The 14,619-nt window shown below is 39.8% G+C and overlaps 1 protein-coding gene across 5 annotated transcripts in view; it reads left to right on the plus strand.

The window, feature by feature from the left end:
• Positions 1–14,619, plus strand: part of SIPA1L1 (signal induced proliferation associated 1 like 1) — a 191,212-nt gene that overhangs the window by 47,226 nt on the left and 129,367 nt on the right. For all 5 annotated transcript variants that reach the window (XM_061180986.1, XM_061180990.1, XM_061180991.1 and 2 more), the window contains exon 2: positions 7,698–9,498. In XM_061180986.1, coding sequence (XP_061036969.1) covers positions 8,001–9,498 — 1,498 coding nt within the window. In that variant the 5' untranslated portion in view covers positions 7,698–8,000. The remainder of the gene's footprint in view (positions 1–7,697; positions 9,499–14,619) is intronic.

Below are 14,619 nucleotides of genomic sequence, written 5' to 3' on the forward strand. Positions count from 1 at the left end.
GACTAGCTCAGTGCAAAGCATTGAACAGTGGTCGAATAGCCCACGCTGGCAGCCTGAAAAGCTGTCCTTAGTGATGCAGATACTCAGCTGTGGTTCATCACGTGTGGATCAAAGGCAATTTTTCATGGCTTGTATAGTTTAAATCTGACTTAATACAGTTCAGACCATCTCTTTCCTCCCTGCCCTCAGAGAAAGTCAGTACTACTAGATTCTTCCTTTCCGGGTTAAATGTACAGTTTCAGTTCCTTGAGCCATCGATACCTCATAGCACTGTTATAATGCTCTCCAGTGTTGGTCTGCAGTACAAATGGTGACCTTCTTCCAATTTAGCTCGAGTCTCTGCAGAAGGAGGGTTGTGAGGACAAAAGGTGAGAAGTACGTGTACATCGGAAAGTAGATGTCTTCCAGGAAAGGGCAACGAGTGATGATGACTCAGTCTGTGCTTCGTTTAGGCAGCCTCACCTGACTGCCCATGTCACTGCAACCTTGTGAAAGGGTGAAATGGAGACTCTTGGGTATGTCAATATTGAATATAAAAAAAGCAATATTAAGTACAAAGAAATGAGGAAATATAAGCAATTGTGTTAATCATCTGTATGGAGTAATTATTCAAATCCTGTAAATACTGCTAATCTTACAATCTTTAGTAATCTATACTTTATGTAGCCCTCTTTGATTCCATTTTAATCAGGGGATTTAGCATAAGATCATCTTATTGGAAGGACCTGATAGCTGTTGAATTTTGACTTGTTTGGTGATTTGAATGGTTGGAGGTTTAATATGGTGCAGTCTTTAATAAATAGTATTCAAAATCATACTACATACCCAGATCATATTTTATTTATTTATTTTTTTTAAAGATTGATTGATTGATTGATTGATTGCTATGTTGGGTCTTCGTTTCTGTGCTAGGGCTTTCCCTAGTTGCGGCAAGCGGGGGCCACTCTTCATCGCGATGCGCGGGCCTCTCACTATCGTGGCCTCTCTTTGTTGTGGAGCACAGGCTCCAGACGCGCAGGCTCAGTAGTTGTGGCTCACGGGCCTAGTTGCTCCGCGGCATGTGGGATCATCCCAGACCAGGGCTCGAACCCGTGTCCCCTGCATTAGCAGGCAGATTCTCAACCACTGTGCCACCAGGGAAGCCCTTATTTTATTTTTTTAGTAACAGAATGATGTTTCTTTTTTTTCTCCTAAGTTTTTTCTTCTGATTATAAAAGTTATAGTGCTCATTTTAGAAAATAAATAATATAGACCAATACCAAAAAGAAAGAAAAAAAGTATTCATAATCTAACTATGTAACAACAAGCATTATAAATCCTTTGGTGAGCTTCCTTTGGCTTGTTTATATATCTTTATATAACTTTAAAAAGCATAGCTAAATTTATAATGTATATACCATTTTTTTGTATCCTGAATTCTTCTGAAACTGGGCCCAGTTACATTCAATAGGATGCACAGTATAAAAATGTTTTTGTTTTTTTTTAAAGTTAGTCCATGGTCAAATCAGTTAAGAAATATCTTAGTTTAATAGTAAGTGTTGGGTTTTTGTTTTTCTTGTTTTTTTTTTTAACTGTAGATTTCAGGGAGCCTTAATATACTAACATGTATTATCATGTCGTAACAGAGGTGATAGTGTGTCCCTGCCTTATTTACTTATGGAACCCTTTCTTATGAATTAATAACTTGGATTTGAAGCACAATTCAGGGAAAGTTGATAAGCCTTTCCCCCTCATAGTAGACATTTATTGGTTGTCTCCCCTGACATCCATTTCTCACATGCCTTTCCCCAGATCCTATTTGGTAATAGGATGATCAGTACTAGATCACAGTTTGCAGGATTGATGAACAACTTTTTAATGGATTTTAAATGAATATTAATGTACAAATTAGTATTTTCAAAACACTCACTACCTTCGTGGATTTAGTCTGCTCTCTTGATATCCTGGGTGCCGGCCATGGAAACTCCATGCCCCTGATGAGTTGGTGAGCTCTGATTTCTTTTCCTTGAAAGTGTTCATTTGCTGCACCTCAAACACTGTTTTTCCCCTAATAATCCTGGTTCACTGTTACCTTCTACTTATTACCTTTTACCCTACTTTTTACCTTTTACCTCCCTACTTCAAGCTCCTCACACCTAGCTCTTTGACATTATATTAATTGCTTACTGCGTAAATTTTGTCATATTTAAATATAAGTGTTCGAATTTATTCTATTCTCCTTTACTTTGCCAGCTATGGAATCGTTTCCCTACCCATCAGTAATTCTATCATGTATCTTGCTCCATACGTTTTTAATTTTATCACCTCTCTTCTGCCATCAAGCTCACTGCCAAATTTTCATGTTGTTTCCTTCACCCACAACTATGCAAAGTATCTTCAAGCCTTACTAGGCCTTTGAAATGGAACTTTCTTCGTTGAACTTTTTTAGTTTGGAGGGTGGGTGGAAGGCAAATGTTATTATCTCTTTTGGTCCTCACTCTGTCCAAACAAGCACTTTTTAAAAAAATATTTATCCTTATTTTTTTTTGGCTGCGTCGGGTCTTAGTTGCGGCACATGGGATCTTCGTTGAGGCAGGCAGGATCTTTTCGTTATGGTGCGCGTTCTCTTTGTTGCGGCGCTCGGGTTTCTCTACTTGTGGCGCTTGGGCTTCTCTGTAGTTGTAGTGTGCAGGTTTTCTCTCTCTGGCTGTGGCGCGCAGGCTCCAGAGTGCATGGGCTCTCTCATTGGGGTGCGCGAGCTCAGTAGTTGTGGCGAGTGGGCTTAGTTGCCCCGCGGCATGTTGGATGTTAGTTCTCCCACCAGGGATCGGACCTGCATCCCCTGTGTTGGAAGGCAGATTCTTTACTGCTGGACCACCAGGGAAGTCTCCAAACAAGCACATTTTAAATTGCTTTCTTATCTCTAAACTCAAATGTAACTTTATCCTGTTATGTATGTTTTGTATCCATAACTTCTTTTTTCACTTTGGTAATTCCAGGGCAAGTTATCTGAATCTACTTTGTCTCCATCAGTGCTTTTTTAGATAGTGAACATTTGGAGAGCAGGAACTAGATTTATCAACTCCTCTCTTCCCAATCCTTCCTACTTTTTGTTGAAGGGATAGAACGGAAATGAAAGAAGGGGGAAGTCCAGTCTAAAAAGTTATGTGCTGATTCATAAAGCTTAAATTATCCAGGACATTGCACGGAGTCGTTTGTATGTGTTTCAAGGCTAACTTGAAAGAGTGAGACGTCCCTTCTATCTGAGATGTTACTTTTATGTAATGTGAGTGAAATTCAGGAAAGCCAAGAAGGGATGTAAAGAGAATTGTTGGCCTTATTTGGTTATCTTAGCTAATCTAATGTTCAAGCACTGTGGTGTGATATTTCTGTTTTAAAATAAAGTTTCCTGTTACAATCCAAAGCAAGAATATTTATGGGTATTTTAAGTCTGTGTATACAACTTCATAAACTATTTACATTGACATTTTCATAAATACTGATGTTGTATATCTGTGGAATCTCGGGGTATTTGTATAGTTATTCATCATCAAAATTCCTTCTATTGCCTGTAAGCATTGAGAGTTGGCCCTGTATTTGAGGCTGTACCAGTTAAGGAATCTAACAACATCCCATTTTGGAATATGGAAGTAATTGATGAGGAATGCTACATCTTTTTAGTGAATGTAACATCGTATTGCAGATTATTTCAGGGCAGGAACTGTAAGTTGTTGTTGGTTTTTTCTCTCCTTCCCACATCTTCTTGTGTAACCTTTAAACTATTCTTTATGACCTTGGCACAAAGAAAGTTTCCCATGTTGTTCCTTTCGTTTGGTTCCTTCAATTATTTATTGTTCTCACTTCCTTATCACCCGTTTATTTCTTGGAAAAATTTTATTTTCCCATTTTTTCTGCTTGTTAGTTAATTCATTGTTGAAAATAGATAAAAAGGGAAGATATCAAATGAGCATGTGCATATATTTTATCTGGAGTTTAGGGGAGAGGGTCATGAGAAGAAATTTGGAGGTAACTGCATAGAGATAATATTTAAAGCTGTGGGTACCTATGACATCACCAGACAGTAGTGGCTACCATGCAGATATCTCCCAAAGTAATTTCATTATTCTGCTTCATTCAGTTGCACAGGCAGCTGATCCAATGAAGTCAACACCCTGCTCTCCAGAGTAATATTTTTACTCCAGTGTAGCCAGGCCTGCGATCTCATCCTAATGCACTCAGTGCTCAAATGCATCCTAATGCTGATACCCTTTACAGCCCCTTCCAAAACTCTGAAGACTGGTAAGAGAAGTAAGCCAAGCATACCACCCTGGAATCACTAGCTTTTGAATGGAGCCCACCAGTGATCCTGAGGAATGAGCCAAAAGAAAGAGGCACCAGAAATTGAGAACGTGTTCATCATGGAGGCCTAGAGAAGACAGAGTTTCAGGAAGGTGGGGGAGAGGTCAAGAATGTAAATGTCTCAATGAGCCAGGATGACAGGGACTGTTTTTACATCTGTAGCTTCCCTTGGAGGGAGGGACTGTTTCCCCAAATATCCCTAGCACCAAGTGTGTGGTCTGTGTTCAGAAGAGAATGCAGAAAGGCTCAGGGTGATTTAGAGGAGAGAGGGAGGTACTTCTTCTGGAAGAATGGTGTTATCAGAAAAAGCTGATAGGTTACCTGGTGATAGACCTTGAGTGATGGAAAGACTTTCATCTACTAGACGTTGAACACATCTTCTCCTTTTCTGATAGTTTCCAGGACCTCACAGAACTAGACTGGTATTGGTATTCTAGGTAAATGGATCTACCATGGACTCAAATAGTACCTAGAGCTGTAAAATTAAACATATAACAAGGATATTTCTTAAATAGTTTATTCTTTCAACAGATGGAGGTGACATGCTGTAAATTAGTATTGCTCCTCTATTCTGTTGTTTTTTACCATATTTAATGATGCTTAGGCAGGTTTGCTGATAATTAGGAGAATTGCTAATAACTGTCAGCATATGTTTGCTCTTTCCATCAACCCCAAGGGATAGGTTTTAGGTGTTATTGATGTGTCGTCATATTACACACATGGATGGCATCTTTATTTTCAACTAGTAGTTGAATAAATGCAAAGCATATATGTTTGTATAGATGCTACTCCGTGTCTGAAGTTTCATACTGTGCCTAAAGGGGTTTGTTGCTATAAATAAGGATGGGAAAGAGGAAGGGGAAGAGAAAAGGAAAAAAGGTCCTCATGACAAGAAAAGAAAATCTGTTATTTAACTTAGTGGTCCATCTGGAACCTCCTCGGTTTTTACAGGTCATTAAACTGTGGGTACTCTCTCCCCTATGTGCCCGTCTATATTTTGAAATTAAAAGATAGCATTGAGTTGTTATTATATCAAATAGTACCTAGAGCTGTAAAATTAAACATATAACAAACATATAACAAATTTAAAATTTCTTTTAAATTACAAAGAAATATAGTTATATCTGTATAAGATTTTTTAAAACCCATTAAAAAACACAGGAAGCATATGAGATGGTTCTGAAAAGGTGTCCTGTAGTAGTGACGACCAAGAGTGGAGATTTTTCAAGTCAGTGCTATTTACTGTATTTTGATGCTGGCCTTCAGTTTCCTCCTACAATGGAAATAACTTCACATATCCTAAAAAAGGCAGTCCTGCAGTGAACTCTATTCTAAGGGAAAGGAAATGTGGAAAGAAAAGAGTTTTTACCCCGGTGGGATTGGTGCATTGGCCTTTTAGAGAATGTCCGTTCTGGGAATGGTAGGTGATTTATTTGCATTTCTGTGAGCTTGTGAGAAGCATTGCAAACATCTGATTTTCATAAGAATCTATTGAGAATTATTTTGTATGTCAGTGTATTCTTTCTTTGAAAGCTATTTCACTGAAATAAACAGCTTCTTTTTCCCTAGTTCGGTACAACATAGCTCATAAATTGTGGTTTGGGGTTGTCAATTTTTTTTTTTTTTTTTGAAATGGGCTAGTGTTTATTTTGCATCTTGCTTCAGTTGCCCAGTTTCCTTCCATTTTATAAGGAGCACTTCTTGAACCTTGGCTGTGGCCACATGGGCTGCCTTCAGATTCAGCAGTTAGCACATTATTCCACTTGAAGGTTTACAGTTCAAGAGGAGCTTGGACAGTTCCCAGATGTAAAGTCAAATCATAGCAATCTGACGATAGAAGTATCTAGAAAGCTCAAAAGCCAGGTTTAATGGGTAGCTGTGCAAAACCATTATCCCTTTCACAAAAGATGGTGAAGAGGAGCGAGAGGGAAAACAATTGGCGTTACTGTGCCGGGCTGGTCTGAGCAGCCCGTGCGAGCGCAGCTGGAGTTCAGCTGGCCCTGCATTCTGCAGGCGGCCGTACGTTTTGAAACACCCCTAAATGTTCCAGCCTTTAAATAGCAGCGAGTCTTCTAAAATGATGCTGCATAGCGCAGGAGAAATTAAAGCGGCTGCCTGGGAGGCAGGAAGCCGACTAGCGAGATGCTTAATTATCGTGGAAGTAAGTGCTTGTTGCCGGGGAGCGGAGCGCAGCGAGCGCGGGTCGGCCTGGGTGTCAGCCGTGATTTGTAGACAATGCGGCCCCGGCAGCGCAGTGCTGGTTCAGCAGCATCTTTCCAAACATGCATCTGGCAGGAATTTAAAGGCCGCCTCTTGTGTAATTTGTGGAACCTTGGAAAAGGGTGCTCTGCCTTTATTTTCATGACGAACGCAATCATTCAGGATTTTGTGCTCAGAATTTGTGCCTCTCTCCTCCTGATTGACGTGCTCCTGAGGAAGTTGATTTTCTTCACCTGTCACCTGGAAGGATGTTAGCAGTTCTCTGTCGTCGCCTGGGGGATATGGAAAGGTCTGTCCACAGCAGCATTTGGTTTCTGCTGTCTTCATAAATTAGTGCCAAAGGGTGGGGTGGGTTGCAGTGTGTAAGGAAATGCAGGCATTTTGCTAATGAGTGAAATGTTTCTAGCTTTAAGGGTAGATGGATCTCAGAGCTTGGGAAGAGGTGGTGGAAAAGGCTGGATGCATTCTGAAATACTCCTCTTTGGCATAAGTAATAAACTAGAGGGAAATACAGAAGCGTGCTAATGGGTAGAATGGCTCCGGGAAAACCCTGTTTATTTTCTCTCTATTGTATTTGCTCTTGCCAACTCTGTTAAGCCTTTGTAAGGAAACAAAAAAACAAGTTTGGATTTTGAAATACAGAAGAGGTTAAAAAGTGAGCGTTGCGACATATTCAGTAACATAATTTTTCAATTTTTAGTCTTGTTAAAAAACTGTACGTTGCTCTAATTATCGAACTCTGTTGGTTATGCCTTGAACTTCTGGTCAGCACAGTGGTTCATGATATTCTACATTATTAGAGGTCATTGGAGTCTGTACGTGGTCTTTACTTGGGCTAGGAGCCTTGATATCCTGGAACGAGATCCCTCACCCCCCTTCGTAGTGATTTGAAACAGTTCAATTAATCTGAAGTGTTAATAGTCTTTTAAAATATATATAATTTGAATGATGGATATTATTAAATGCTTTCACTTTCTTCCTTCCTTTCAAGCCTGCTTTACTAAAAAGATGGGTTGATCTTTATCAACCACAATCCATTAGTGAGTCTTTTATTTGCATGTGTCTGGTTTTGGCAATTGCATGTTTATTTTTAGATGTATTTATCAAATGCTAATTCCAATTGTCCTTCTCTCTTTTAGAGAAAGCATGGGATTATGGCAATCACAGAGTCCCAGAGATACAAGTTGCATTCAGTTTTTTTCTGAAAGAAAGCCGTCTATCAAAGTGAAGCAGAGGAACTCTTGTGGATTATAATGTTTTGAAGGTCTGGATTTTCAGAGGTTTGAAAATAAGGCATTGTTTAACCTTTTAATTGAAAAAGATTAAGATCTCATGCAACTGATGTATTTTCTGGAAGCCATTCTCCAAAAGGGAAGTGCACATTTAAAACTTAGGTATGATGGTCCTTTCTGCAGGGATTTAAGTCTGATTGCTTTTACATCATGACCAGCTTGAAACGGTCTCAGACAGAAAGGCCGGTTGCCACTGAAAGGGCGTCTGTTGTGGGCACAGATGGCACCCCCAAAGTCCACACGGACGACTTCTACATGCGACGCTTCAGGTCCCAAAACGGCAGCTTAGGGTCATCAGTCATGGCTCCTGTAGGCCCCCCCCGAAGTGAAGGTTCTCATCATATAACCTCGACCCCTGGGGTCCCAAAGATGGGGGTTCGGGCAAGGATTGCGGATTGGCCCCCAAGAAAGGAAAATGTAAAAGAATCTAGCCGTTCAAGCCAGGAAATAGAAACCTCAAGTTGCCTTGAGAGCATGTCCTCCAAAAGCAGTCCTGTGAGTCAGGGAAGTTCTGTAAGCCTCAATTCCAGTGACTCAGCCATGTTAAAAAGCATACAGAACACACTGAAAAACAAGACGAGGCCGTCGGAGAGCATGGACTCCAGATTTCTCATGCCTGAAGCCTACCCCAGCTCCCCCAGGAAAGCTCTGCGCCGGATACGGCAGCGCAGCAACAGCGATATCACCATAAGTGAACTTGACGTGGATAGCTTTGATGAATGTATCTCGCCCACCTACAAGACGGGGCCGTCACTGCACAGGGAATACGGTAGCACATCTTCAATCGATAAGCAGGGAACGTCCGGAGACAGCTTCTTTGACTTGTTAAAGGGCTACAAAGACGACAAGTCTGATCGAGGTCCCACTCCGACCAAGCTCAGTGACTTTCTCATCGCCGGTGGGGGCAAGGGCTCTGGTTTCTCCTTGGATGTCATAGATGGGCCCATCACACAGAGAGAGAACCTCAGGCTGTTTAAGGAAAGGGAAAAACCACTCAAGCGGCGTTCCAAGTCTGAAACCGGAGACTCGTCCATTTTTCGTAAATTACGCAATACCAAAGGTGAAGAACTTGGGAAATCGTCGGATCTTGAAGATAATCGATCGGAAGACTCCGTCAGGCCCTGGACGTGCCCAAAGTGCTTTGCCCACTACGACGTCCAGAGTATATTATTTGACTTGAACGAGGCGGTTATGAACAGGCACAGTGTAATTAAGAGGAGAAACACCACCACGGGGGCTTCGGCAGCTGCGGTGGCATCCTTAGTCTCGGGGCCTTTGTCCCACTCGGCCAGTTTTAGCTCCCCGATGGGCAGCACAGAGGACCTGAACTCCAAAGGAAGCCTCAGCATGGACCAGGGAGACGATAAAAGCAATGAACTTGTAATGAGCTGTCCGTATTTTCGGAATGAGATCGGTGGAGAAGGGGAAAGGAAAATCAGCCTGTCCAAATCAAATTCTGGTTCCTTTAGTGGATGTGAAAGTGCCTCCTTTGAGTCTACCCTCAGCTCCCATTGTACAAACGCAGGAGTGGCAGTACTTGAAGTGCCCAAGGAAAACTTGGTGTTACACCTGGATCGAGTGAAAAGATACATCGTGGAACACGTGGATCTCGGCGCATACTATTACAGGAAGTTTTTCTATCAGAAGGGTGAGTAGAGATCTTTTATTATTTTAATTTTCTTTTGCCATACTTTCTGAAAAAGAGTACTGTCTCTTAGGTTTTTTAAGCAGCGTGATGTAAAATTTACATGAATGCCTTCTCCTGATGGTGAAAGAGTTAAATAGTTATTTGCTGCGGTGTATTTCCTTTTGCATTTTTGAGTTACTTCCTCCTTTTAGATACATTAAATATCTTGTATTGACTAGCTTATGAAATATTAATTTTTTTTAAAACCTTTGATTTAATGGATGAAATTGTGATCTTTGTGTAGAAGACTTGCTGTGTCACCTTTAGGGATAAATGTCATATAAAGTTAAAAATATTATAAATACAGCTTTTTTTTTAAGGGTTACTAAAGCAATCTTAATGCTGTTTTTCATTTATTTAGCACTTTTACAGTTAGTACAGGACCATTTCTTTTCTGCCTCAATGTTCTCATCAGTAAATGGGAATTATAATACATTCCTATTCATTTCACAGGAATTTTAGTGAGAATTAATTTTGCTATTTGACAAAAGTATCAGAGCCAGGAATCAAACCTAGGTCTTCTAGATTTGAGTATAAAAGTCACTGGAGTGAGAAGTACTGTTAACATGTTGGTGACTTCCTTTTCCGTTTTGTATGGGGGAAAATATATACCTATATTGTTGGATTGTACTGCATGTGAACTGTATTTGTATACAGTTTTATCTCATGCTTTTAAGAAAACTCTGTGATTCATTGAAAAGTAGTTTAAATGAACTCTTAAGAGCTTTCTAATAGTGTTTTTGAGCAGCATTATTAATTGAAGAATGAGTTTGTCACGCAAGCACCCAAGCTAGGAAACAGGATGCTTGCCGAGGAAGAACATACACCTGTGGTCCACTAGCTAGCTCAGTAATTTCTGCATTGAACCCAAGTGAGAGGCCCCCTGTATGCAAACTACTAGAGCAGTTTTTGTTTTCCCACCTACTGTTTGGGGGTTTTGAGTCCTGCTTAAGTCCTTTTGAGATTTATTCTTCGGAATGAAGTTTCATTTCTAGTACTTCATTCTGGTACTCTAGCTTTATGACAGTGCTCACTTTAAAATAAAATTTATTGTAAGGTTATTACATGGTCAACCCCATTCACGGGAGTTTATTGACCAAAAGAATCTTGTCTTGGTGCTCAGTATCCATGTCTCTTAAACATCTATGGCATAGGTCCTGAAACCAATATGATAATGAAAATCCCAAATTCATTTGTAAGCCATCTTTATTTTCTCAACATAACCTTCTGGAGTTCAGATTTTAGAAATCACTTCTTTCTCATTCTGTCCGTTAGGCTACAGGGTTTCTCGACCTTGCCATCTTGGCATTTGGGGCCAGATAATTCTTTGTTTGGGGGGATGTGTCGTATGCGTTGTAGGATATAAGATGTTTAGCAGCGTCCCTGGACTCTACACCCCAGATGCCAATAGGTGCCCCCAATTGTGATGACCTAAAAAGTCTCCAGTCATTGCCATGTGTCCTTAGGAAGTAAAATTGCCCCTAGCTGAAAACCCCTGTTTTGCTGTACCTGGGGAAGTTTTCCACAGGTGTTTGTGAGCTGTCTATAGGTGAGGCCATCTTGCTAAAGAACTGACACTCCAACATGAGAAAGAACATGTTACTTACAGTCTTTATTTATGTAGTAGTTGGCTCTTTTCCTATTAGGCAATATGATCACATTAATGATGAACATTTTGAGTACTCACTGTGTACCAGGAACTTAGCATTTGGTATGACGTGCATTTTCTCATTTCACCCTCTCCATGCCCACTGGGGTATAGGTATCGTTATCGATGGCATTTTCCAGATGAGAAAACTGGGGTATAAGTGGCTGGTTTTAAGCTGTTAAGCTGTCACGAAGCTAGTAATATTGGAGCCAGGATTTCACCCTTGGGGTGGCTGACCAGAGTCATGTTCTTGACTGCCTTGCCTTGCTCTCTATTATATTAGATTAAAGGGAAGGAGTATATTTTTATCTTTAAACCTGGTAAAATTTTGTTCAACGTACTTTGTCTTTCAAAAGTAAGGAATAAAAATTTGAACACCTATATTCCAGAGCAATCCAGCTTAGATCATAACACTTCATAAATTTAAGAGCAGTTAATTGAAAGTAGTTTCTAATTTAAGCCATAGAAAATACCCTCTTAGCTAACATAACTGGAACAAGTTAACTGAAAAAAATCATTAAGACAGGGAATCTTTCAGAAGTATACATACTCAAAATATTTTATTTTCATTAAAATATATAATAATAACTATAGATTTGCTAAACTCTTGTGAGAGGCCGAGGGCGTTTCTTTGACAGTGATTCTACTATTTTGAATTCTACATTGTGTGAATAGTATAAACCATAAGAGCAAAAATATAGACGCTAGCAAAGCAATCTGAATCTTACAGAATCTGAGGTTTCAGAATTTTTTCTCATTTTTTATAGGTCTCGCCCACATCTAATCCAACAGCTTTCCTTTAGTGATTGCTTTTATGAAGTCTTTCCAAAGCCTTCAGTTTAGTTTTTAATAGAAACAAGATTTATCTCTTGTACTCATATTCCATCAGCTTTCATAATATTTAATTAAATTTCATAATTACAATAACAAGTCAACTGGCATAAACAGGTTTGGGAAGACACAGCCGATTCTTTGTCAGCATGGAGTCCCAACTGGTGGGACCAGAAAGTGTGTGTGGCACTAGAGATTGCCTGCTAGTGCCATTGGGCATTTATCATTGTGGTTTACAGAGGGAACACAGAGCAGTAGTTAATACATGAAGCTGGTCCAGTGGAAGGCAATATCAGAGAGCGCCTGCTGTGTTTTCTTAGGCTATACAACTTAGACTTTTCAAATTAGACAGGTCATTTGTCGCAATATGATAAGATACAACAAATTATGGCTCTGAATGACATCACTTGAAGCTGAAATTAACACCCCTAAAGTATAACTGTGTATTAAAAAATTTATATAGTATCTAAACTTTTCTTAAAGTTTATTTTCTTGAAGGATAGTTTATTTACAATGTTGTGTTTAATTTCTGCTGTACAGCAAAGTGATTCAGTTATAAATATATATGCATTCTTTTTCATATTCTTTTCCTTTATGGTTTATCACAGGATATTGAATATAGTTCCCTGTGCCATACAGTAGGACCCTGTTGTTTATCCATTCTACGTATAGTAGTTTGCATCTGCTAATCCCAAACTCCCACTCCATCCCTCCCCCGTTCCCCTTCCTTCTTGGCAACCACAAGTCTGTTCTCTATGTCTATGAGTCTGTTTCTGTTTCATAGATAAGTTCATTTGTGTCATATTTTAGATTCCATACATAAATGGTATCTGTACTTTTCATCACAGTATAAAATAGAGTTAGACAAGTAATTCTGTCTTATGATTTTTAATATACAACTTGATTCAGTGAAATTAGTGCACTAACTCATTTTTCCTAATCAGAACCTGGAAGTGAGTCATCTTGTTGAAGGAGTACGTCAATGTCAGATATAATTTATCTTCTAGCAACATGGAGTAGCACTACTGACCTGGTTGTTACTACAACCTCTTTATCACCAGATATTTTCCATTCTGCCATTTAATGAATTCCTGACTTCACTGTGGCTAAGTCTCTGAGGGGAAAATATTCACTTTACTGAAGTGTATATTGTTGACATTGTATGTAAAATTTAATTGTATTAGGCTGATGAAGCTGCCATCACTTTTTAATATTACATTGTTTTCATGAACATCATTGTTTTGCAAATTTAGACTTGAGAGGATATTTGGCTCTATCACATAAGTCCAGTCCATTGCTGGAAAGATGCTGGCCCAGTAGAGGAATCCCACTGTTTGCATTTATTGAAATAAGCAACACACCATCAATGTTTTTTCTGGTCCTTCCTCCTGCCAACTTCTCTTTGCTGTTTTGCCAGTGTGTGTGGTGTTTTCATTGAGACTCACCTAGGATTAAATGACAGTAATAATGTAGCTAACATGTATTGTGTTATTACTTTGTACTTCATGCAGACCTCCTCACATAATGCTCATAAGACCCCAAGGCAAAGTTGTCATTGTGATAAGTCCAAGTGATACAACAACATCCTTCTTAGGCACAAACTAGGCAGTAGGATAGCATCAAAATTAATCTGGTCATCTCCCTTTGAGTACATATATATTTTGTGTTTAGTTTTCACTTAGATAGTCACCATGATTAAAGTAGCAGTACAGGACTTTTTCAGTTTTGCACTGAGCATACACGTATCTGAGGCACATCCTCGCTGAATCCCATTCAGAAGGATGCACTAATGGAAAAGAGAGGAGCCCATGGGTTGCCTTGGCAGTGGTGTTTGTTGCTCCATTGATCAAAAGTGTTGATAGGCTTATCTGATGCCAGACAGGGTGTCACTCTCAAAGTCAAGTTATTGAAGATGCTGTGATAGGAAAGGGCCTCTTCCCCCTGCCCAGTGGCCAGGAGCAGTTGCCATTATCTGGTCTGAAGCTCATCTGCGAATATTTGCCCACTCCTGAAAAGAAGAAACAGTAATGCTCTGCACCTAATTATTCTTCTGATAACTTTGAACCACCAGATTTGATTGTTCTTTTCCGGTTTACCTTTCTCCTCCTACACCTCCACCCGCCCTACCCCACCATACATGAGTGTTCGCACACCCACACCCACACCCACACACCCACACCCACAAAAGTCAGGTTCAGCAGTCCGCTGGGCTCCAGGATTACCAGTTTGAGGACACAAACAAGTTGGATTTCAGTTGGTCTCGCAATGTCCAATTTTCTGTATTTACCTCTCACCCTCTTCTAATCAGCTGTCTTTAACATTTCTTTAGACTTGACTATATGCACTGAACTTCACTTGTACTTGAAGTGACAGCTTTAGTGCTCTGATATACTCTCCAGTTGTGTTATCAGGAGCTATTCTGCTAGTTCAGTTTGTTAAATGAGCATCATTAAGTACCTATTGTAAGTTTTAGTGGATTATCGTAGGGTACATATAGAATATCAGAGAACATCGTACAGCTGAACTTATTTGTAAAGCCCTGGCTTATTCTGTTTGTTTAATTCTTCTGTACGTATAGCAACATTAAGCTTGAGGAAAGTACT

Source organism: Eubalaena glacialis, chromosome 2 (assembly GCF_028564815.1).
Source record: "Eubalaena glacialis isolate mEubGla1 chromosome 2, mEubGla1.1.hap2.+ XY, whole genome shotgun sequence".
Lineage (NCBI taxonomy): Eukaryota > Metazoa > Chordata > Mammalia > Artiodactyla > Balaenidae > Eubalaena > Eubalaena glacialis.